A 24992-nucleotide genomic window follows, 5' to 3' on the forward strand; every position below is an offset into this window, starting at 1 on the left:
GGGAGGGGTAGGAGAGAGCGAGGGAGGGGGGAGAGCGAGGGAGTTGGAGGGGGGAGGGGGGAGAGAGAGAGGGGGAGAGGGGGGAGAGAGAGAGGGGGAGGGGAGGGAGGGGGGAGAGAGCGAGGGAGGGGGGAGAGAGCGAGGGGGGAGAGAGCGAGGGAGGGGGGAGAGAGCGAGGGAGGGGGGAGAGAGCGAGGGGGGAGAGAGCGAGGGAGGGGGAGGGGGGAGAGAGCGAGGGAGGGGGAGAGAGAGAGCGAGGGAGGGGGAGAGAGCGAGGGAGGGGGAGGGAGGAGAGAGCGAGGGAGGGGGAGGGAGGGGGGAGAAAGCGAGGGATGGGGAGGGGGGAGAGAGCGAGGGAGGGAGAGAGTGAGGGAGGGGGAGGAGAGAGTGAGGGAGGGGGGAGAAAGCGAGGGATGGGGAGGGGGGAGAGAGCGAGGGAGGGAGAGAGTGAGGGAGGGGGGAGAGAGTGAGGGATGGGGAGGGGAGAGAGAGTGAGGGAGACGGGAGAGAGTGAGGGATGGGGAGGGAGAGAGAGTGAGGGAGGGGGAGGGGAGAGAGTGAGGGAGGGGGAGAGAGCGAGGGAGTTGGAGGGGGGAGAGAGCGAGGGAGGGGAGGGAGAGTGCGAGGGGGGAGAGCGAGGGGAGAGAGAGAGGGAGGAGGGAGAGAGGGGGAGGGGGGAGAGAGCGAGGGAGGAGAGAGCGAGGGAGGGGGGGAGAGAGCGGGGAGAGAGCAAGGGAGGGAGGGGGAGATGCGAGAGAGGGGGAGGGGGGAGAGAGCGAGGGAGGGGGAGGGGGGAGGGAGGGGGGAGAGAGGGATGGGGAAGGGGGAGAGAGCGAGGGATGGGGAGGGGGGAGAGAGCGAGGGAGGGAGAGAGTGAGGGATGGGGAGGGGGGAGAGAGCGAGGGAGGGAGAGAGTGAGGGAGGGGGAGGAGAGAGTGAGGGAGGGGGAGGGGGAGGGGAGAGAGAGTGAGGGAGGGGGAGGGGGGAGAGAGCGAGAGAGTGAGGGAGGGGGAGGGGGAGAGAGCGAGGGAGGGGGAGAGAGCGGGGGAGGGGGAGATAGTGGGGGAGGGGGGAGAGAGCAGGGAGGGGAGGGGGGAGAGAGGGGGAGGGGGGAGAGAGGGATGGGGAGGGGGGAGAGAGCGAGGGAGGGAGAGGGAGGGGGAGGAGAGAGGGAGGGAGGGGGAGGGAGGAGAGAGTGAGGGAGGGGGAGGGGGGAGAGAGCGAGAGAGTGAGGGAGGGGGAGGGGGGAGAGAGCAAGGGAGGGGGAGGGGGGAGAGAGCGAGGGAGGGGGAGGGAGCGGGGGAGGGGGAGAGAGCGGGGGAGGGGGAGAGAGCGGGGGAGGGGGAGAGAGCGGGGGAGGGGGAGAGAGCGGGGGAGGGGGAGGGGGAGAGAGCGGGGGAGGGGGAGGGGGGAGAGAGCGAGGGAGGGGGAGGGGGGAGAAAGCGAGGGATGGGGAGGGGGGAGAGAGCGAGGGAGGGGGGTGAGGGGGAGGAGAGAGTGAGGGAGGGGAGGGGGGAGAGAGTGAGGGAGGGTTAGGGGGGAGAGAGTGAGGGAGGGTTAGGGGAGAGAGAGTGAGGGAGGAGGAGGGGGGAGAGAGCGAGGGAGGGGGAGGAGAGAGCGAGGGAGGGGGAGGGGGAGGGAGGAGAGAGCGAGGGAGGGGGAGGGGGGAGAAAGCGAGGGAGGGGGAGGGGGGAGAAAGCGAGGGAGTGGGGGGGAGGGGGAGGAGAGAGTGAGGGAGGGGAGGGGGGAGAGAGTGAGGGAAGGTTAGGGGAGAGAGAGTGAGGGAGGAGGAGGGGGGAGAGAGCGAGGGAGGGGGAGGAGAGAGCGAGGGAGGGGGAGGGGGGAGAGAGCAAGGGAGAGAGCGAGGGAGGGGAGGGAGAGTGCGAGGGGAGAGAGAGAGGGAGAGCGAGGGGAGAGAGAGAGGGAGGGAGCGAGTGGGAGGAGGGAGCGAGTGGGAGGAGGGAGAGAGGGGGAGGGGGGAGAGAGTGGGAGGGGGGAGAGAGTGGGAGGGGGGAGATAGCGAAGGAGGGGGAGGGGGAGAGAGCGAGGGGGAGGGGTGGAGAGCGAGGGAGGGGGAGGGGGAGGGGGGAGAGAGCGAGGGAGGGGATGGGGGAGAGAGCGAGGGAGGGGAGGGGGGAGAGAGCAAGGGAGGGGAGGGGGGAGAGAGCAAGGGAGGGGGAGGGAGGAGAGAGCGAGGGAGGGGGGAGAGAGCGAGGGATGGGGAGGGGGGAGAGAGCGAGGGATGGGGAGGGGGGAGAGAGCGAGGGGGGGAGAGAGTGAGGGAGGGGGAGGAGAGAGTGAGGGAGGGGAGGTGGGAGAGAGTGAGGGAGGGAGGGGGAGGGGAGAGAGAGCGAGGGAGGGGGGAGAGAGCGAGGGAGGGGGAGGGGGGAGAGAGCGAGGGAGGGGGGAGAGAGCGAGGGAGGGGAGGGAGAGAGCGAGGGAGGGGAGGGAGAGAGCGAGGGAGGGTGGGGAGAGTGGGAGGGGAGAGAGGGAGGGGGGAGAGAGCGAGGGAGGGGGAGGGGGGAGAGAGCGAGGGAGGGGGAGGGGGGAGAGAGCGAGGGAGGGGGAGGGGGGAGAGAGCAAGGGAGGGGGAGGGAGGAGAGAGCGAGGGAGGGGGAGGGGGGAGAAAGCGAGGGATGGGGAGGGGGGAGAGAGCGAGGGAGGGAGAGAGTGAGGGAGGGGGAGGGGGAGGAGATAGTGAGGGAGGGGAGGGGGGAGAGAGTGAGGGAGGGTTAGGGGAGAGAGAGTGAGGGAGGGGGAGGGGGGAGAGAGCGAGGGAGGGGGAGGGGGGAGAGAGCGAGGGAGGGGAGGGAGAGTGCGAGGGGAGAGAGAGAGGGAGAGCGAGGGGAGAGAGAGGGAGGGAGCGAGTGGGAGGAGGGAGAGAGGGGGAGGGGGGAGAGAGCGAGGGAGGGAGAGAGCGAGGGGGGGAGAGAGCGAGGGAGGGGGAGGGGGGAGGGGGGAGAGAGCGAGGGAGGGGGAGGGGGAGAGAGCAAGGGGGAGGGGGAAAGGGCGAGGGAGGGGGAGGGGGAGAGAGCGAGGGAGGGGGAGGGGGAGGGGGGAGAGAGCGAGGGAGGGGAGGGGGGAGAGAGCAAGGGAGGGGAGGGGGGAGAGAGCGAGGGAGGGGGAGGGAGGAGAGAGCGAGGGATGGGGAGGGGGGAGAGAGAGCGAGGGAGGGAGAGAGTGAGGGAGGGGAGGGGGAGAGAGTGAGGGAGGGAGGGGGAGGGGAGAGAGAGCGAGGGAGGGGGAGGGGGGAGAGAGCGAGGGAGGGAGGGGGGAGAGAGCGAGGGAGGGGGGAGAGAGCGAGGGAGGGGAGGGAGAGAGCGAGGGAGGGGGAGGGAGAGAGCGAGGGAGGGGGAGGGAGAGAGCGAGGGAGGGGGAGGGAGAGAGCGAGGGTGTGAAAGACCGTGAATGGAAGTGACTGACCTTCTTACTGTGTCGATGACCTGACTGATTGGCTGTGTCTAGTGTTACAGTGGCATTGTGTCCAGAGCAGAGATAATTAATTTACCAAGTGGAGATGATCTATTGGCCTGTAGGCTACACTTCCAGTTGAAGGACAGAGTCCCAGTCCCTCAACGATGCAGAAAGGAGTTTTTTGACCTTTAAAGTTTGTCAATGTATCCTCTTCAGCACCATCAGACCTTCTATCATATCAGTGATCAGGAAATCATATCTGTAACAAGATCAAAACAAAACAGCAGGAAGCATTGGAAATTGAATTCCTTCTTTCTTCGCCTGATGTTTAAAAAAAAAAAATTAGTACTTAGCTTGTGTTATAACAACATAACAAACCCCCACCACAGCAGTTAAGAACATCCACATTTATTTCACATGATATAAAACAGATGAGATATGAACATTTTGCATATTAACTCTAATAATAATATCCTCATAGTTATAATATCTGCTCTGCTCTTTCTATGGTGTACATCATTTATACAATGAAACTTTACATTTATGTACATTATATTTTAAGTCCTGGAGGAACAAAACGTCTCCTTATTGCTTATACATGTGCTATTCTCTTCTCTCTTTCCAGGACTCCACACAACCAGACAGAATCTAACACACAACCCTAATATCATAAAACGATTTGATCTTTCTTCTATATTTTACTTGAAATATATCTCAGCCATCGGAAAAAAAAAACAGAGAAGCAGATCGATTCTAACCCAGGACATTCACGTGTGGTTGTCGGTGGCGACTAGATCCCGCCGACAATCACATTTTATTTTATCCTCCCGACATAAATAAACACAATCTTAATAAAATATTTAAACTCTGTCCATCAGCAGCAATAGGGTGGCACCATATTGAAGTATAAACCCATTGTATAGTTAGTTCATTTTATACGTTTTATATATTTATATATTAACAAATTGTTTGAACAATGAGGGACTGTGTGGTGTAAAATCTGTGAAAAATTAAACTTTTAGGGCCTCAGGTAAAAAACTTAAATGGGAATAAATCCAGTAAAAAAAAACTCAAGAGCATATGGCGCCCCCGTGTGGTTAAAGTAAAGCACTGCCTTAGTGTGTGTAGATTTTATGCTTGGCCCTCTCCATAGTGTGTGACTGTGGGAAGATCTCAATTACATTCTCCTCGCATCCTCAGGTCATAGTCTCCTTCTCAAAACCCATCGGATGAGAAAGCCAGAGCTCCCTCCCCTCTGACCTTCTCCTCCAGTGGGTTTTGAGAAGAAGACGAGGAGATAGGATGCGAGGAGTATGCATTTGAGATCTTCCCAGTGTGAGACTCCTCTAGTGCTCTTATTTACAACTGTACAGTCCTCTCCTCTTCACAGCAGTGCTCAGCTCATAGACACTCAACACTTCCTCACAGAACATGTCCAAAATAACAGACCATCATAATACCTGTAATAATAATCAATTATCCCTATTATCACTCTGGTAATACTATCTTGTCCTCTGAATACTCTGTGTGTGAATGAGAGAGTTTGGCATCACAGTTATTGTGTAGGCAGGCAGTAAGTAGTACAAGCAGGCCTGTGGATCTTCTCTTTCTGTCTGTCTGGCTACAGTCTTTTCTATACACACAGCGAGCTACTGGGCATGCTCTGTGCAGGCTGGCTGGTGCCATCTTGGCTCTGTAGGATGCCATCTTGGGTCTCCAGGCTGGCATCGCTCATGAGTCACTGCTCACCAGGGTCAACGTCTGGGCTGCAGGGATGAGTGGAAAGAGAGGGAAGAAAAGGAGAGGGAAGAGACAAAGAAAAGAGGAAAGAGAGGTGAAGAGACAGATGAGCAGAGGTCACAAGCTGTGTCGATTGGAAGGGTAAATCTGAGGGCTGAGCATTGGGCCCTGAAGTTGAGGTTAGGGGGTGACGGGTAGAGATGGATAAAGGTCAACGGTTGTAGGTAAGGACAGAGAAGTCTCTTACGGAGTGTAGTTCAGTTCAGAGAACCACCTCCTCGACACGTCTACACACACATGAAGTGGGATCCGTCAGTGAGTTGAGGAGGAGATGGAGGAGAAGGAGAGGAGGAGGACTGGGGCGGAGAGGGCAGGCTTTTCACTGCAAACAACACACACGGGGCAAACCCACAACACATACGTGAGTGCTTTGACATTTATCAGTTATATATATATCAATCAATCAATACATCAATCAATCATCATTAACAAAGCGATCTTCTGTGTTCTCTTACCTGCCATCATGTTGTTGTTGAGTTTAGCGCCCTCTGCTGGTAGTTCATAGGATATGTCAATGTTCCTCTGCGTCTCATGCTCCGGGGCCTCCCCCTGCACCGCCTCACTCTGCTTCACGTCATCCTCCTCAGGCTCAGGAGTCAGTGCTTCTGACACAGCAGCTGGCAAACTGGCACAGTCACATCTTCACATTCAGGCCTTATTCCAATACTTACAAAACCCATCCTTCCTTCCTGCCTTTAATGAGGTAGTCACTGATCTAAATACAGTTGGATGAAGGAAGGGATGGTTTTAAAGTATTCAAACAGGGTCAAAGTTGCAATCGATCCAGAGAGACTAAGATATGTCCTGGTGAGGCCCAGCTGGTCTCACCTGTTGTGGTGAATGATGGTGTTAGGAGTGTGGGCGATTCTCCTCTCGGTCTCCCTCTCCCCCTGCTGTCGATGTTGTTCAGGGATCAGGTACTGTACATACAGGGGCATCACACCCTGATCTGATATCACCATCATCTGGGTCTCTGACACCTACAACACACGGACAGTGAGATAGACTGTAGTCTGGGCTGTGTTCAGGAGGTACCAAACAGGAAAATATGTTTTGAAATGCCCTACTGAACACAATCTTGGTGGTCTAATGTCAACCCCTAGCGGCTACCTTTTTGGTATTTGGGGATCCAGTCCTTGAGTAACTCCAGCAGTCCACGTTTTTATTCTAGCCCCGGACAAGCACACCTGATTCAACTTGTCAACTAATCATCAAGCCCTCCATGAGTTGAATCAGCTATGTTTGTCCTGGGCTACAACAAAAATGTGTACTGTTGGGGATCCACACGGACTGGAGTTGAGACACCTGGTATAAGGCACATGGTGATAACCAATAAGGAGCTTTCACCATATTATTTTAAAACTGGGCTACTATATTGGAGGACAATAATTGATCCAACTGCATCATCATCATCATCATCATCATCATCATCATCAGATCATGAGATTCCATGGAGCTCAGGCCAGCTCTGGGAGGTGTCTCTCTCTTTGTAGCCCAGCATGAGTCACCACAGCTGGGCTGAGGCCCAGAGATAAACCCCTAAATCCAGCCTGGATCCTCCTCATGCCCACAGAGCCTCCATTAGCCTCCCAGATCAGATTAAAGGACATTAACACGGAGACCAGGCTGCTGCCAACACAACACAGCCATTTACACCCTAAAACCCTGAAACACACTTAGCTCAATGTTATTGGATTAGATATACATTTGTCCTTGGACAGGGAATATGTTTCAAGTCTTTCCTTTATCTCTGAATACTCTCTTTGAAAACATTCATTTTTCAGTTAAGGAATACAGTGCTCTGTGCATCCTTTGGTATGTATCTTTCTTATTCATACAGAGTTACAGTACACCATACAGACTCAGTCACCACTCCTACTAGTCATCAACATACATATCAAATTATATTGTCTGCCATACATATTCTGCTGTCTGGTGGTCTGTGTGAGTAGGGACTCTCCCGTACCTCTGTGTCCACGTTGGAGCACTCCGTCTGGGGCTGTGGCTCCTCCGCACTCAGCCTGGGAACAGGGATGACATCCACCTCCTCAGCTCTGTAGCTGATCTCCTCCACTACAGTGATTTCCATCTCCAGCTCCACCAATGCAGCCTCGTCAATATCTAGCGCCTCTTCCGAAGACACTGCAGTCCTCTCTCTGACTAGTTCTTCAGCTGCAGCTCTAGCCCTCTCCAATTCTTCTGCAGCTGCTGCCACTGCGGCCCGGTCTCTCTCCAGCTCCAATTCTGCAGCCCTGTCCATCTCCAACTCCTCGTCTACAGCCATAGCAGTCCTGGCCATCTCCTGCTCCACCACTGCAGCCACCTCAGTCATGTCTCTCTCCAGCTTTTCTATGGCAGCTCGACCCTTCTCCATTTCTTCTTCTGCAGCTGCTGCAGCCCTGTCTCTCTCCAGCTCCAGTTCTGCACCTCTGTCTCTCTCCAACTCCACGGCTGCAGTCCTGTCCCTCTCCAGCTGCTCTGTAACTCGGTCTCTGACCTCCTCCAGGTCTTGCAGTGCTGCCTCCAGCTCCTGGGTGTCTGTGTAGACTGCCTCCTCCCGCCTGACCTGTAGCATACACAAGCCAAATTAATAACTCAGTTTTACAGTGTGTACACAACCACACTCAACTCTGTGAAACAAGGTTTATCAACACACACACACACACACACACGCACCCCCCCCCCCACCCCCCCAGCTTCCTCTGTTGTCATGTACACATCAAGTCCTATCAAACACACCAAACAGAGGAGGACTTACCTGTGTAATGAAGGGGTTCTCCTTGGAGAAGGATGGAGAGCGTGAGGGGGAAACAGTGCTGCTACTTCTCTTCTTGTCCCTGAGCGTGGCCTGCTGGTGTCTCCTGATCCTCTCCAGCTGCTCCTCTACACTCATCCTGGCTCTGCCGCTCTCCCTCTCCCCTGGTCTGCACGTCTGCTCCACCGCACTGTGAGGACGGTCCTACAGGGGGAGCAGTGGAGCAGGGATCAGTCACGTTGGATTATTATTACACCAAGTATGTTTTCTTCTGCCTGTCTATTGGTGACATACAGTGGGGGAAAAAAGTATTTAGTCAGCCACCAATTGTGCAAGTTCTCCCACTTAAAAAGATGAGAGGCCTGTAATTTTCATCATAGGTACACATCAACTATGACAGACAAAATGAGGAAAATAAATCCAGAAAATCACATTGTAGGATTTTTTATGAATTTAATGGCAAATTATGGTGGAAAATAAGTATTTGGTCAATAACAAAAGTTTCTCAATACTTTGTTATATACCCTTTGTTGGCAATGACACAGGTCAAACGTTTTCTGTAAGTCTTCACAAGGTTTTCACATACTGTTGCTGGTATTTTGGCCCATTGCCCCATGCAGATCTCCTCTAGAGCAGTGATGTTTTGGGGCTGTCGCTGGGCAACACGGACTTTCAACTCCCTCCAAAGATTTTCTATGGGGTTGAGATCTGGAGACTGGCTAGGCCACTCCAGGACCTTGAAATGATTCTTACGAAGCCACTCCTTCGTTGCCCGGGCGGTGTGTTTGGGATCATTGTCATGCTGAAAGACCCAGCCACGTTTCATCTTCAATGCCCTTGCTGATGGAAGGAGGTTTTCACTCAAAATCTCACGATACATGGCCCCATTCATTCTTTCCTTTACACGGATCAGTCGTCCTGGTCCCTTTGCAGAAAAACAGCCCCAAAGCATGATGTTTCCACCCCCATGCTTCACAGTAGGTATGGTGTTCTTTGGATGCAACTCAGCATTCTTTGTCCTCCAAACACGACGAGTTGAGTTTTTACCAAAAAGTTCTATTTTGGTTTCATCTGACCATATGACATTCTCCCAATCCTCTTCTGGATCATCCAAATGCACTCTAGTAGTGTGTTACCCTGATGGTAGGCTTTGTTACTTTGGTCCCAGCTCTCTGCAGGTCATTCACTAGGTCCCCCCGTGTGGTTCTGGGATTTTTGCTCACCGTTCTTGTGATCATTTTGACCCCACGGGGTGAGATCTTGCGTGGAGCCCCAGATCGAGGGAGATTATCAGTGGTCTTGTATGTCTTCCATTTCCTAATAATTGCTCCCACAGTTGATTTCTTCAAACCAAGCTGCTTACCTATTGCAGATTTAGTCTTCCCAGCCTGGTGCAGGTCTACAATTTTGTTTCTGGTGTCCTTTGACAGCTCTTTGGTCTTGGCCATAGTGGAGTTTGGAGTGTGACTGTTTGAGGTTGTGGACAGGTGTCTTTTATACTGATAACAAGTTCAAACAGGTGCCATTAATACAGGTAATGAGTGGAGGAGAGAGGAGCCTCTTAAAGAAGAAGTTACAGGTCTGTGAGAGCCAGAAATCTTGCTTGTTTGTAGGTGACCAAATACTTATTTTCCACCATAATTTGCAAATAAATTCATTAAAAATCCTACAATGTGATTTTCTGGAAAAAATTTATCTCAATTTGTCTGTCATAGTTGACGTGTACCTATGATGAAAATTACAGGCCTCTCTCATCTTTTTAAGTGGGAGAACTTGCACAATTGGTGGCTGACTAAATACTTTTTTCCCCCACTGTATTCTGTCCATCTCCAGCGCTTGCAGTGGTCAAAATGGCAGGGAATGAATAGTAACAGCAGCACTTCCGAATCCAAAATTAGTGCTGTCCTGTCTATCAAAAAAACGTTTCTAATATGTCTAGATACAGTATATAGCTCAGTTCCCCTGCTATTCCCTAAAGTGCTGAGTCAGACTTACAGTCCTGGGGTCAGGCTTCTTGCTTTTCCTCAGGGTGACGTAGGAGGCTATGGTGCAGGACTCTGGGGGGCTCATGGGGGATTTGGTCCTGGGGGGCACGATACCCACTGGGTAGACTGGTACTCCTAATGGGACTGGGAGGGATGAGGGACTAGGTCAGTTACAAAGCCATTAGAGGTGTTACATTTTTTACATTCAGTTTATAAAGTACTTAGAAACCCTTTTTAAATCATACTTATAATACTCTTTATAAGTATACCTTGTATGTGTTAACATTTGGAATTTCTAATTACTTCTTGAATTCCCCCTCAGGAGACTAAAAAGATTTGGCATGGGTCCTCAGATCCTCAAAAAATTCTACAGCTGCACCATCGAGAGCATCCTGACTGGTTGCATCACCGCCTGGTATGGCAACTGCTTGGCCTCTGACCGCAAGGCACTACAGAGGGTAGTGCGTACGGCCCAGTACATCACTGGGGCAAAGCTTCCTGCCATCCAGGACCTCTATACCAGGCGGTGTCAGAGGAAGGCCCTCAAAATTGTCAAAGACTCCAGCCACCCTAGTCATAGACTGTTCTCTCTGCTACCGCACGGCAAGCGGTACCGGAGTGCCAAGTCTAGGTCCAAAAGACTTCTCAACAGCTTCTACCCCCAAGCCATGGCATATATTATTATTTATTATTATAAGACTCCTGAACAGCTAATCATGGCTACCCGGACTATTTGCACTGCCCCCCCACCCCATCCTTTTTACGCTGCTGCTACTCTGTTAAGTATTTATGCATAGTCACTTTAACTCTACCCACATGTACATATTACCTCAACTACCTCAACTAGCCGGTGCCCCCGCACATTGACTCTGCAACGGTACCCCCCTGTATATATAGCCTCCCTACTGTCATTTTATTTTACTTCTGCTCTTTTTTTCTCAACACTTTTTTTTGTTGTTGTTTTATTCTTACTTTTTTTGTTTAAAATAAATGCACTGTTGGTTAAGGGCTGTAAGTAAGCATTTCACTGTAATGTCTGCACCTGTTGTATTCGGCGCATGTGACCAATAAAATTTGATTTGATTTGATTTGATTTGAATTCACTGAATTACAATGGTTTTAACCCTAGCCTGTATCCAGCTTGAAACAGCGGTGGCAGCGTGACCAAACTGGACAGTGTTGACAGACAGCGACTGACCTTTAGTGGCCGCAGGCTCCTTGTCAGTGGTCAGCTCTGTTTGTAGTCTGTCCTTGTCATTGTCCTCTAAATTGTTATCATCCACCTCCTCAGCTACAGTGGTCAGCTCTGGTTCACTCTTATACAAACGGTAGTCTGGACCTTGCTGTAGAGGGACAGGGAGTCAGCATACTGAGAGGTACACACATAGGAAACACACACAGGCACGTGCGCATGTGCACGCCCGCCCGCACACACGCAGTTCACAAAGTGGTCACGATGGATGTGACCTATGGATAGTCGAGGGAAATTTAAAAGCAGAAAACGTTTAACTGAAATCTCCAAACATTAAGAGTAGTCACACCGCAGCACAGCACAGCACTCAGACACAGTCAGAATGACAACTGGGATGGAATCACACACGCTTCCATGGAAACAAGAACAAGCCAAACCGAAGAACAAACTGATGATAAACCAAAGGAATGAACACGTCAAACTCAACACTCCAGGGTAAGAGGCAGGGAAAAATCGGAATGTCTACAAATGGTAAAACAAATGACAAATGGTTCAGAGCAAATGAAGAGAGTCCCAACGGTGACCCAAGTTGGCGATGAGAGATGAACCATGTATGGTGAGGGTAAAGGTGGAGGGTCAGGGGTCAACTTGTACTGGTATTGTACAGAGTAGGATGAAGTTGCCCCTAGACAATGACCTAAGATCAGTTTTGTATTACCTCGCCCTAACGGTTAAGATTAGAATTGGGTGAGGGTAAACTGATCCTAGATCTGTGCTTAAGGGCAAGTAGTGATGATGAAGCACAAGGACAGGGGTGAGGGGTCAGCGTGTCTTACACTGCTGTGTGTTCCGTTCCTCTGGCCGGGCTTGCTTGTGTGTGGGGGCGGACGGGCGCCCGAGGGGGAGGGAAGGGGGGGTACAGCGGGAGGGCGCTCTGTTGAGCCGTAGGACTGGGGGAGGGGCGGGCGGGGGGCTGACGGTCACCCTCCGGGAGAGGACAGAGTGACCGGAACAAGGTCACCGGCTGCCGCATGAAGAGAGGATACATAGAAAGTTGTTGTTGAAACACTTTTGGGACAACAGTATGCCACACCAGACCCTGCTTAGACAGATCAGCACAGCCTCCTGTGGCATTGAGTGGAGTTATCTGCCTCACATCCGTTTCACATGTAGGCTGCGGACAGCTCTAAATCAGTTCACAAAGACTCCATGCACAGATTATGACTATATACAGTATTTATCTGGTGTTTACATTTTCTGATGTTTTTCTTTGTCCACACAGTAGAAGTGAGACTCACCTCGTTCTTCTGTAGGTTTGAGATGGGTTTGGAACCAAGGAAACCAGTGTCAGTGGTCCTCTGGGGTTTGTTCTTGGCCAGAGCCTCCATCACATCTTGGATCCTCCACAGCTCCTTTTGGATCTGGACATGCTGCTGGCTGGGAGGCTCTGTCTGCTCACCCAGTGACAAACAATGCTTAAAAACACTCTCCATCTTGAAATGTGTGTTTGCATGTGTGTGAGTGGTTGAGAGAGAGAGAGCGAGAGAGACACAGAGAGACTGAGAGAGAGAGACACAGAGAGACAGAGAGAGAGACAGAGAGAGAGATAGACACAGAGAGAGAGAGAGAGAGAGAGAGAGAGACACAGAGAGAGAGAGAGAGAGAGAGAGAGAGAGAGAGAGACAGAGAGAGAGAGAGAGAGAGAGAGAGAGACAGAGACAGAGAGAGAGACAGAGAGAGAGACAGAGAGAGAGAGAGAGACACAGAGAGAGAGAGAAACAGAGAGAGACAGAGAGAGAGAGAGACACAGAGAGAGAGAGAGACACAGAGAGAGAGAGAGAGAGAGAGAGAGAGAGACAGAGAGAGAGAGAGACAGAGAGAGAGAGAGAGAGAGAGAGAGAGAGAGACAGAGAGAGAGACAGAGAGACAGAGAGAGAGACAGAGAGAGAGAGAGAGAGACAGACAGAGAGAGTGAGAGAGACACAGAGAGAGAGAGAGAGAGAGAGAGACAGACAGAGAGAGAGAGACAGAGAGAGAGAAACACAGAGAGAGAGACACAGAGAGAGAGAGAGACAGAGAGAGACAGAGAGAGACAGAGAGAGAGAGAGAGAGAGAGAGAGAGAGAGAGAGAGAGAGAGAGAGAGAGAGAGAGAGTCTTACCTGTGGGCTGCCCAGGGCCTCTAGCTGTTCCAACAGGTTGGTTTTGGCCAGAGAGACGCCAGACTCCATTTTATCATACTCCCTCCACGACCGCTCCAACTCCTGAGGGACGAGAGGGTGTCACTTCTAGACAGCCTGTGTGTGTGCACTGACTCACAGCATTTATCCTGGAGAGATCTTGACAGGTACTGATCAGTGTGTGTGTGGACATCTGCATGTACAGTGTGTGTGTATAAACATGAACTCACAGTGTTGACTCGTGATAGTTCTCTACAGGTACTGAGCAGTCCATTCTGCAGTACGTCTCTCTGCTGTATAAGGCTCTGTACGGCTGGTGGGTTGTCAGAGCTCTGCTCTATCTCCTGACTGGCAGACAGCAACGCCGTCTCCAGGGTGTGCTGCAGAGAGATAGGAGGAGGAGGAGGAGGAGGAAGAGGAAGAAGAGGAAGAAGAAGAAGAAGAAGAAGAAGAAGAAGAAGACACAGGTCAGCACAACATCTACAGCTAACATTTGTCAGACAACTACACACAGACACAAACAGACCATAGGCAAAGAACCAACCACCCCCATTAGCATAGCATCGCCATCATCAAAGGGTGTACCGCCACTCCCATGACCCTAGGGGGCAGGCTAGGGCTGCTGTCAGAGGGAGAGAGGCTTTGGGGAAGTCTCAGTTCCCAGCTGTGAGTCTGCTAGTTAGTCTATACACTGTGTACCTGTGGTACAAGCCTGGCAGAGGAGGGTTGGTAGCCTTGGAGTAACAATGAGATCCATGATGTATAGTGCCTTCATAAAGTATTCATATCCCTTGACTTATTCCATATTTGTTGTGTTACAGCCTGAATTCAAAATGGATAATAATTTTTAAAAATGTCTCACCCATCTACACACAATACCCAATAATGACAAAGTGAAAACATGTTTTTAGAAATTTTAGCAAATTTGTTGAAAATGAAATACAGAAATATCTCATTTACATAAGTATTCACACTCCTGAGTCAATACTTTTTAAAAGCACATTTGGCAGCGATTACATTTACATTTACATTTTAGTCATTTAGCAGACGCTCTTATCCAGAGCGACTTACAGTTAGTGAATACATTTTTATATATATATATTTTTTTTTTTATACTGGCCCCCCGTGGGAATCGAACCCACAACCCTGGCGCCATGCTCTATCAACTGAGCTACATCCCTGCCGGCCATTCCCTCCCCTACCCTGGACGACGCTGGGCCAAATGGGTCTCCCGGTCGCGGCCGGCTACGACAGAGCCTGGAATCTAACCAGGATCTCTAGTGGCACAGCTAGCACAGCGATGCAGTGCCTTATACCACTGCGCCACTCAACAGCTGTGAGTCTTTCTGGGTACGTCTCTAAGAGCTTTCCACACCTGGATTGTGCCACATTTGCCCATTATATATTTTTTTATTCTTCAAGCTCTTTCAAATTGGTTGTTGATCATTGCTAGACAACCATTTTCAGGTCTTGCAATAGATTTTCAAGCAGATTATAGTCAAAAACTGTAACTCGGCCACTCAGGAACATTCACAGTCTTCTTGGTAAGCAACTCCAGTATAGATTTGGCCTTGTGTTTTAAGTTATTGTCCTGCTGAAAGGTGAATTCATCTCCCAGTGTCTGGTGAAAAGCAGACTGAACCAGGTTTTCCTCTAGGATTTTGCCTGTGCTTAGCTCCATTACGTTCATTTCTTATCCTGGAAAAACTGCTCAGTCCTTAATGATTACAAGCATACCCATAACATGATGCAGCCACCACTATGCTTGGAAATATGGAGAGTGGTACTCAGTAATGTGTTGTATTGGATTTTTCCCAAACATAACACTTTGTATTCAGGACAAAAAGTGAATTGCTTTGCCACATGTTTAGCAGTACTACTTGTTGCAAACAGGATGCATGTTTTGGAATATTTGTATTCTGTACAGGCTCCCTTCTTTTCAGTCTGTCCATTAGGTTAGTATTATGGAGTAGCTACAATGTTGTTGCTCCATCCTCAGTTTTCTCCTATCACAGCCATTAAACTCTAACTCTTTTAAAGTCACCATTTGCCTCATGGTGAAATCCCTGAGCGGTTTCCTTCCTCTCCGGCAACTGAGTTAGGAAGGACGCCTGTACCTTTGTAGTGACTGGGTGTATTGATACACCATCCAAAGTGTAATAATAACTTCACCATGCTAAAGGTCTACTCCAGCCTCAGACAGCCCAGTGTGTGTTTGTGGTGTGTGTTTGTGTGAAGCAAGTTGTCAGTTGAAAGAGTGTGTACAGTAGTTACCTTCTCTCTGTGTAGTTGCTGTAGTTTCTCCTCCTGTGTTCTCACCACTCGGTCCTGCGCACACAGTCTGCTCAGCTTAGTCTGAAACACACAAAAACACACACAGTGGTTGGTAAGAAACACACACACACACACACACACACAGTGGTTGGTAAGAATTCTGCATTGAATTTGGATTTTTCCACCGAGCTGAGCAGTGTGGTATTCTATTAACTTAATTGAATATTTCAATCTTTGTCTAGGAAGCCAACTGCTGTGTGTCTAGACTAGAGGATACGTGCAAAGGGAAAGGAATACTTTTCCCCCTACCTAGACAAGAAAATAATAAAGCACTTGGTCTTACGTCTATGTCGATGTCCTCTGGCCTCTGGTGGCTGTAGGAGTTGTCTTTGTAGTCCTCAGGGCTGATCTGAAACACCAGACAGCCTTAGAGACACACATGATGTGTTTACACAGGCAGCCCAATTCTGATCTTCTTTTCACTAAATGGTCTATTGACCAATCAGATCAGCTCTGAAAAAGCTCTGATTTGAAAAGATCTGATGTGATTGGTCAAAAGACCAATTATTTGAAAAAATATCAGAATTGGGCTGCCTGTTGGAAGACAGCCATAGACAGGGTACTGCAAAACAACCTGTAACACAGACCCATGACGGGGTGCTTCTCAATAGTCTACTTGTCTCCTAGTTAAAGAACTGGACTGGTGAAATGACATTTCTAGTAGGTATCCACCATATTGCTTACAGCCGTCCCGTGTCTTCCGATCAGTGCAGATGAAGGAGATGACACAAGGAGAAGAGGCCACTAAAGTATTGAGATGCACTCATGGTCTGGTTATTCATTGTGATGTGGTTTTCATGGTAAATATCTGCGTCCTTATAAGAGTTGTCCAAGGGTCAATGAAGCTCAGAGAGAGAGGATGAAGTGATGGAGTTCTCCATGCAATTTCATTGACCTTCTCCTCTCATTATTTATGCCTTTACAACACTTCGGATACAACTTCTCAGGCCAAATTTCAATTTCATAATAAGGAGTGTCAGCCCCCTCTGCTGGGAAATCAGACTGTGTTTTCCACCTCGGTAGCATCACTGATAACAGTCCTACTGATGGAGGCTCCAGGGCTGTGAAGAAGCTATGAAGAGGACAGGAAGCTGGCATCAGGAGGTCACCAGAGACTAGAGGAGGATGCTCTTACACACACACAGCTTTAAGAGAGGCTAGATGGCTGCTGTAGTGGTTGGCTAAGCTGGATGTATAGTCCTCTGTGCTGGCAGCTCTGCCCTGTGCCACACTAATTACTGTCCCCTCGGTGCGCTCTTCATTACTGCTGTCCCCCGGTCCACTCTGTCATGGCTGGAGCTTGACTAATGAAAACCTCTAAAAGACCTGGGCTAAATCTGGCCCTCATGGAGGCACACACATTAACGCACACATTAACGCACACAGCACACGCACGCACACACACATACCACACACCCACACACCCACACATACACACACACACACACAGCTGGGAAAACCAGCCATCCTCACTCTCCTGACTACTTCAGTTAAGGAGCAGGCAGGTGATTTTCAACCCCAGGATGGCTAAAGAGGGGGAGGTTTAAGAGAGCAGGGCTGAAGTCATACATTTAAAAGCCTGTAATAAAGTGATAATATAGCACAGTGGAAAGGCCAGACTATGGAACCCACACACTACTCCCTCGAGGACAATTTCCCCAGCTAAAAATAAAATTCCCCATGCACTCTTTGAATCACTGTTCTACTCGGGCCACCACCCAAAAAAGGAAGTGATTCTATTGAATTCATCAATAAAATGTTTTGCATTGAGCTCTTATCATACCCACATATCGACAGACTGAAAATAATATTACAAAGCACAGAGGTGCTGATTTGACTGTGATCGTACAGTGCCTATCAAACATAAGATCCATCAACAACAGCAATGGTATTACAGGAAGATGGGGTATGGCTGTAAGGTAGCATCCACCATCATACCCAACAGCAACAATACCATAAAGTTACAATGAGGTAGGATGGGCATGGCTATGTAGCATCCACCATAAGCCATGCTAACATCAGTCCAACCTCGGACTGACCAAAAAAACAAAAATGGATGAAGAGGATGTGCTGTAGTCAAAACAACACATGAAGGTACATATCAAACAATGTTGTGATCATGACACCAGGAAGAGGGGGAACCGACGACTGACTGACTGCATCCAATGTGAACAAAAACAGGAGGGATCGATGATGAAGGGAGGAGAGGAGTGGAGGAGAAGAGTCATTGGTTTGCCAATAAGACCTTACTTGCTGGTACAGTTGAGGCCTTGGAGCAGAGTTCTCAATCATAGTGTGAATCATGAAGATTAACGGCTCATTGTCCTTCGTCTAGTGGAGATCGAAGTTAGGTAGGGTGGAAGAGAAGGGAGGAACAATACACAACAGTACAATATAGGTGTTAGTTAGTGAACACAGCAGCACAGCCTAGAAAGGATCCATAGAAATAAAGAACACATTGTTGTCATAGTGTACTAGTGATTGAGGGAGACAGGGGCTTGAGCCAACAACCCTGTGGTTATAACTACCACCTGTGCCATAAAGGCCCAGACCTCTTGCGAGAAGTCTTAGTACGTTTACAGCACATACAAGGAGGCTACAGTTGGGTCCAAAAGACAATATTGCCAGTCCCTCTCAGCAGACGGAGGTGAGACATAACGTCCTGCTTTGCTTAATGTCATCGTTCATATCATCTCCGACCAATAACTACCAACTAATAGCAAAACAATTGCATGCATCAGAGCCTATGGACCAGGGGAACGAGCGCAGTGGCGAGTTAAAGTTCATTCATAACCGCTGTGAAATTGCCTGCCATTAGAGGTGAAAGCCTTTGAAATGGCAGATCAAATCATTTCACATTTGGTGAGAGGGGTCATAATCAGACTCAGTGAAGTCACTAAGTGAGGTCCCTCGTGTACACACGGTAGAGTGGTTTCTCCTGCTGAACATGACCTTTTCAGAAACAGGAACTCAATTATTTATCTATCGTGGAAACCCAGTTCTAAACTAGAGGGCCCATTCCAAAAATAAACGGCAACTTTAGACGTCTGCCCTGATTAGCTATGCCTGAGTAAGCATTTGTCAGAGCGTTCGGTCGCTAGGCCTAGCTACTTTACCTGAAACCCCGGAGGTTGTTTCTATACAGTCTTAATTACATTATGATAATGACATGACTAACTTACTACAGGTACACATCATCAAGTTAAAAACACAACATGCCTTAAGGTTCCCTTCATCCTCAAAAGTTTAAGTTTGCTCTCGTGCTTTCTCAAGCGGGAATTCCATTTTTAAATAGTATTCTCCAGGGACTGTACGAACTATACAGCAAAGAAACATGTACGCTTATTAGCTTAGGGCAGCATTACCACGCCAAGGAAAGTCGTTAAAAACAGTTTTAAAGTATTTTTTACTATTCTTGTACTGAGCTAGCCAATATGTCTCCCGTGGGAATGCAGGTTTGCACAGCTCCTATTATGCAGTGTACGGTATATACTTCAGGAGGGCCGGAGAGAAAAGAGTGAAAAGTAGAGAGAAAGGACAGAAAAGAGAAAAGGCAAAAAGGAGGAGACCCTGGCATTTGAGGCGCTAATAACCCTGGGCAGAGTGAGAGCAGCTGGGTGTATGACTAACCCTGAGGAGTGCCTAACCCTGAGAAACAGACAGAGTGAGAGAGAGAGAGACAGAGCAACCAGAGATAGAGCCGTACTCCTCACCTGGCTGTCCAGATACATGAGGTTCCTCTGAAGGTGATGAGACAGGACCTCACTCTAACATCACAAGGCAGCAGAAAAGAGGGAGGAGAGAAGAGTTAGACAGGAGAGAAAGAGAGAAGAAGGGAGAGAGAGAGAGAGAGAGAGAGAGAGTAAGGAAGCAGTAGGAAATAGAGGCAGAACTAGCACAGGCTGATAGTGAAAGATGGAGATGATAGAGGAAGTTGCTACTGTGGCTTTGGTATTAATCTGAAGCATGAAGCGCCATTTACTGTTGATGACTGAACTAAACCAAACCATGCAAAACCCGAAGTTGCAAGAGGATTTGTTCACCACACATCCAATCAAACTACTTACCAACACTTGCCTCGTAAAAATAATGAGAAACCACAGCAGACAACAAGCAGGCAATCACATGATACTCATACCATGCTGTCCTATGCTTGTCAACAGTTCAAAATATGAAATCAAGGCCAGATGAACGCAGCACACCAAAGGGTTGAAAGGAGTTCAAAACTAAAGCAAAACTCAACCATACACCACTGAACCACACAGGTAGGAGCAAACACATAATATGCATTCACTAGAATGCATAGCCTGCTCATAGAGCCTTGAGCTGCATGGCGATGGCACATCAACGCCCACCCACCCACCCACCCACCCACACCACCCCTGGAGATGACCAACCCTGGAGATGACCAATGCACCCTCCTCCCTCCTGGTGCTAACCTTGGCGTTGGGCCCCTCCATGCTGAGGATCATTAGCTGAGCCACAGTGTGCTCCCGGATGCTGTTGAGCTCAGCCTGCTGGCGCCGCAGCTTTATTAACAGCAGGGTCAGCTCCTCTGGCTGCACAACAGCATAAACACAGAGGAGATAACGAGACAGTCAATTCATCAAGCCGTCGATCAATTAACAAATACATTAACCACACCTCTCTTGATTTTCCGTTTGGAAATTAGTTGAAATTTAGGAAAAGTAGTGGCAGGTTAGGGCAGGGATTCAAAAAAGCTATGTTTCTAACCAGGACTCTGACAAGTCTTTAGGCACAACCCAAGAGGCCTTTGGAAACACTGGATTGGGGTCTCGGCTGGGGCTGGGCTATAGGACTTGCACCTTTAGAGAATCTGCCTGAAATAAACTCCCTTAGTCCCCTGTCTCCAAACTGAGTAACTCTCCATCAAATGGACGTGAAAAAAAGAGAGCATATATTCAGTAACAGTAAAAAGCGATCATTTCAAATCACTTGACAAATATTTCTCATCAACTGCATTCTGAAGCCGCCCCACTGCGTGCATTCCACTGAAGTTACGCAATCACAATAATATTCAGAGAGTTACAAAATGAACTGTGCAGAATATCAATCTCTCCGGCTGATTCTAGTCTACTCAATTTGAGAGGACACAGCCAGAAGGCAATTTCATTGGTGCCACCGTCTCTCTCTCTCCGTATCATCACCAAGACAATGTCATTATTTTAATCACATTGTGTCTGCTACTGACAGAAATAACAAATGCTTGCAATAATAGACAGCAGATAATGTAACAAGGCACATACTCTGACAGAAATCCTTTACACATCCATTGTAGCGTGACAGAATGACAGTAATACATGATAGCTTGCGTGTCAAACATTGCGTGCCTCAAACATGTTTTTATTCCTGTCACAAAAACAGATTTGTACTTGCGTCACATTGAAATCATACCAATAGCATAACTATCATTCACAATGCATTGTTTTTGAGAGAAAATAGGACAGTAGAGATGAGAGGACAGGAGAGGAGGACAAGAAAGCAGAGAAGAGGTGAAGGAGGTCAGGGTTAGTTAGGTGACTCACCGTCTTGCCCTGTAGTGACTGTGGGGTAATGGTCTGCACTGGGATGCCTGCTGGCATGGACCGGCGGTCAGGTGGGTTGTTATACTGAGAGAGAGAGACAGGACAGGAGGAGGACAGGATGTTATGTTACATGTATTGATTTGAACTGGCAGACAAGTAAAATGAATGCTTTAAAATAAACAAAATAACTACTGCTCAATGCAGAGCATTTCCAGTCATTTCTGTGTGCTTGAAACCCCTGGTGATTATTTTGATGTGTAAGACTGGCTTAGATGATTGTGGTCCATTCAATGTCCATTACCTTGGTGAGGTGAGTCCTGTGCCTGCGGTCTATAGTCATAGTCTGGTCCCCTCTGAAGACGGGTGAGGACACCTCGGACCTGGTCGACCCTGGTGGGTTGTCTCTGCGGTGTTGGCCCGGAGGGGAGAAGGTGTGGTAGAGGGCCAGGGATCCATGGGAGGGGGATGTGGGGATGGAGTGGGCCACCCCCTGGTGCTCAGAGATGTTCCCCATGGTCTTGGGGCTGGGCAGGGTTCCGTAGTGGCCTGGTGGTGGTGGACCCTGCCTGGAGAAGGCCTGCCTCTGCTGCCACTCATACAGCTGCCACATGGTGTCATCCCTCATGGAGCGCCTCTTGTCTGCATTTACAGTTTTACATTTTAGTCATTTTGCGGAGGCTCTTATCCACACAGACTTAAACTAGGTTAAAACAAACACAATATATCAGTCATTACAAGTAAAAGTGTACAACCTCAAGATAGCAACTATCTGCAAAATCAGTGCCAGAAAGAAAAGAAGAAGTGTGAGTTTAAGTGCAAGAAAGACAAGTATAACAGTATTTTATTTTATTTTTTATTTCACCTTTATTTAACCAGGTAAGCCAGTTGAGAACAAGTTCTCATTTACAACTGCGACCTGGCCAAGATAAAGCAAAGCAGTGCGATAAAAACAACAACACAGAGTTACATATGGGGTAAAAAAACATAAAGTAAATAAAAAAATACAACAGAAAATATATATACAGTGTGTGCAAATGTAGCAAGTTATGGAGGTAAGGCAATAAATAGGCTATAGTGCAAAATAATTACAATTAGTATTAACACTGGAATGCTAGATGTGCAAGAGATTATGTGCAAATAGAGATACTGGGGTGCAAAAGAGCAAAATAAATAACAATATAGGGATGAGGTAGTTGGGTGGGCTAATTTCAGATGGGCTGTGTACAGGTGCAGTGATCGGTAAGGTGCTCTGACAACTGATGCTTAAAGTTAGTGAGGGCGATAAGAGACTCCAGCTTCAGAGATTTTTGCAATTCGTTCCAGTCATTGGCAGCAGAGAACTGGAAGGAATGGCGGCCAAAGGAGGTGTTGGCTTTGGGGATGACCATTGAGATATACCTGCTGGAGCGCAGACTACGGGTGGGTGCTGCTATGGTGACCAATGAGCTAAGATAAGGCAGGGATTTGCCTAGCAGTGATTTATAGATGGCCTGGAGCCAGTGGGTTTGACGACAAACATGTAGTGAGGACCAGCCAACAAGAGCGTACAGGTCACAGTGGTGGGTAGTGTATGGGGCTTTGGAGACAAAACGGATGGCACTGTGATAGACTACATCCAATTTGCTGAGTAGAGTGTTGGAGGCTATTTTGTAAATGACATCGCCAGCAGCAAGAGCGACATCATTGATATACACGGAGAAAAGAGTCGGCCCGAGAATTGAACCCTGTGGCACCCCCATAGAGACTGCCATAGGTCCAGACAACAGGCCCTCCGATTTGACACACTGAACTCTATCTGAGAAGTAGTTGGTGAACCAGGCGAGGCAGTCATTTGAGAAACCAAGGCTATTTAGTCTGCCAATAAGAATGCGGTGGTTGACAGAGTCGAAAGCCTTGGCCAGGTCGATGAAGACGGCTGCACAGTACTGTCTATTATCGATCGCGGTTATATAATGTCGTTTAGGACCTTGAGCGTGGCTGAAGTGCACCCATGACCAGCTCGGAAACCGGATTGCATAGCGGAGAAGGTACGGTGGGATTCGAAATGGTCGGTGATCTGTTTGTTAAAGTAAAGTCTTGAACTGCGTCCCAAATGGCACCTTATCCCCTATAGCCCCTGGTCAAAGCAGTGCACTACATAGGGAATGGGGTGCCATTTGGGACACAGCCAAGTACAACAGTAAAGCTGAAGACCCATCACCTGAGTTGGATGCGGGAGCCAGGGCACGGTCGTAGACGGAGCCGGCCATGCTGCAGATGCTCTCGGGTCGGGACAGCATGTTCCTGGGGAGGGTACGGTAGCCCTCCGGGTAGCGGGGAACGATCTGGGATCGGTGGCTGGGCATGTTGCGGGGCAAGGTCTGGTAGGAGGTGATGCTGGAGGACAGGGGGGAAAAGGAGGGGGAAATCAATCAATGAATCAGCTAATAAAACATGATTTTCAATAGCTTGATTTACAAATACTTTGATCAATCAATCAATCAATCAATCCAATCCCTATTCATATAGCATTATATAGTTCTAGAGAACAACCTGGGCCTAACCCCTAAAGAGCAAGAGCTACTTAGTAGTGTATGTACAGCACGCTTACTGCCTCTCTCTGTTAGTCTTAACAGTACTGTAGAGTAGCTACTGTAAAAGGTACTTGGCTCCAGCTCCCTCTCACAGGATATGGGCTTTAGGGAATACAAATCAGTCTTAACCCTTTACCTGTCTTCTTGAAAAACATGTTGAAAAAAAAGATGTCACCTTAAATTCCTAGTACAAACGACTGAAATAAGAATTTCCAATACTTTTCTTTTACAAATAGATGTTTATTTGGGAAATTACAGAGCTCTACCAGGCGGTTGAGAAGTCAAAAGAGGGTCATACTAGCAATGTCATATTAGAAAAGTAATTTGCATAGCATTTTTACTCATCTCAAGAATATTACATACATTACTTTAGATCTGCTTAAATTGCTTTTATAGATGCTTTATAGATGATTTTACATGTCACAGATCTCAAATTTGAAAAAACATGGTAATTTTGTGTGGCCAAATTGATGCATTGTTAGGTGGTATATAGTGCAATGTCCCCAAAATGGTTCTTACATTTCTAATGATCCAGGTTTTTCCACCATGTTTCACATGTTCATACTGCCTTTTGAGATCATGTGTGACAAAGTGCAATGTTTTTGTACTAGTATAGGCAAGGAGAGTTTTTCAGATTTCTTCTTTTCAATATGTTACCATCCATTGATGATTCAACTAAGCTAGTTCTACATACAAAACACACTTAATTTAACAGATTTTATTTAATTTAGAATACATATAGGGTTACAGGAACGCTTATCAGGCGTCTGTAAATAGAGGAAGTTCTTGGAAATTATCTTAGCAAAGAACATCTCAACAATGATGCTACACGCACACACCCATACACATGAACACACACTGCATGTGGAAAGGGAGGAGACAGAGCAATGTGTCCTCCTGCCACAAAGTATTTTTTCCCTTTTTTTAAAACATTTTGGAGTGCCACCATTTCCTAATGTTCTTGGACCTGGTATATCCAGGTCCAAGTTTGAACACACCTACTCATTCAATGGTTTTTCTTTATTTTTACTATTTTCTACATTGTAGAATAATAGTTAAGACATCAAAACTATGAAATAACACATATGGAATCATGTAGTAACCAAAAAAGTGTTAAACAAATCAAAATATAACAGCCACCGTTTGCCTTGATGACAGCTTTGCACACTCTTGGCATTCTCTCAACCAGCTTCACCTGGAATGCTTTTCCAACAG

The 24992-nt window shown here is 48.6% G+C and overlaps 1 protein-coding gene across 1 annotated transcript in view; it reads right to left on the bottom strand.

The window, feature by feature from the left end:
- Nucleotides 1–3808: 3808 nt before the first annotated feature.
- Nucleotides 3809–24992, bottom strand: part of LOC311139815 (pleckstrin homology domain-containing family A member 5-like) — a gene marked incomplete at its 5' end in the record, with an annotated part of 147939 nt that continues 126755 nt past the window's right edge. Inside the window, 19 exons of the mRNA XM_084174777.1 lie at nt 3809–5180; nt 5402–5536; nt 5670–5839; nt 6043–6194; nt 7181–7780; nt 7973–8173; nt 9965–10098; nt 11153–11297; nt 12445–12597; nt 13307–13408; nt 13555–13704; nt 15599–15679; nt 15942–16007; nt 17909–17989; nt 19372–19425; nt 20098–20217; nt 21205–21288; nt 21506–21843; nt 23405–23580. Of these exons, the coding sequence (XP_084030903.1) occupies nt 5442–5536; nt 5670–5839; nt 6043–6194; nt 7181–7780; nt 7973–8173; nt 9965–10098; nt 11153–11297; nt 12445–12597; nt 13307–13408; nt 13555–13704; nt 15599–15679; nt 15942–16007; nt 17909–17989; nt 19372–19425; nt 20098–20217; nt 21205–21288; nt 21506–21843; nt 23405–23580 (2902 nt within the window). The 3' untranslated portion in view covers nt 3809–5180; nt 5402–5441. The remainder of the gene's footprint in view (nt 5181–5401; nt 5537–5669; nt 5840–6042; nt 6195–7180; nt 7781–7972; nt 8174–9964; nt 10099–11152; nt 11298–12444; nt 12598–13306; nt 13409–13554; nt 13705–15598; nt 15680–15941; nt 16008–17908; nt 17990–19371; nt 19426–20097; nt 20218–21204; nt 21289–21505; nt 21844–23404; nt 23581–24992) is intronic.

This window comes from Coregonus lavaretus, assembly GCF_964263955.1.
Source record: "Coregonus lavaretus genome assembly, chromosome: 13".
Lineage (NCBI taxonomy): Eukaryota > Metazoa > Chordata > Actinopteri > Salmoniformes > Salmonidae > Coregonus > Coregonus lavaretus.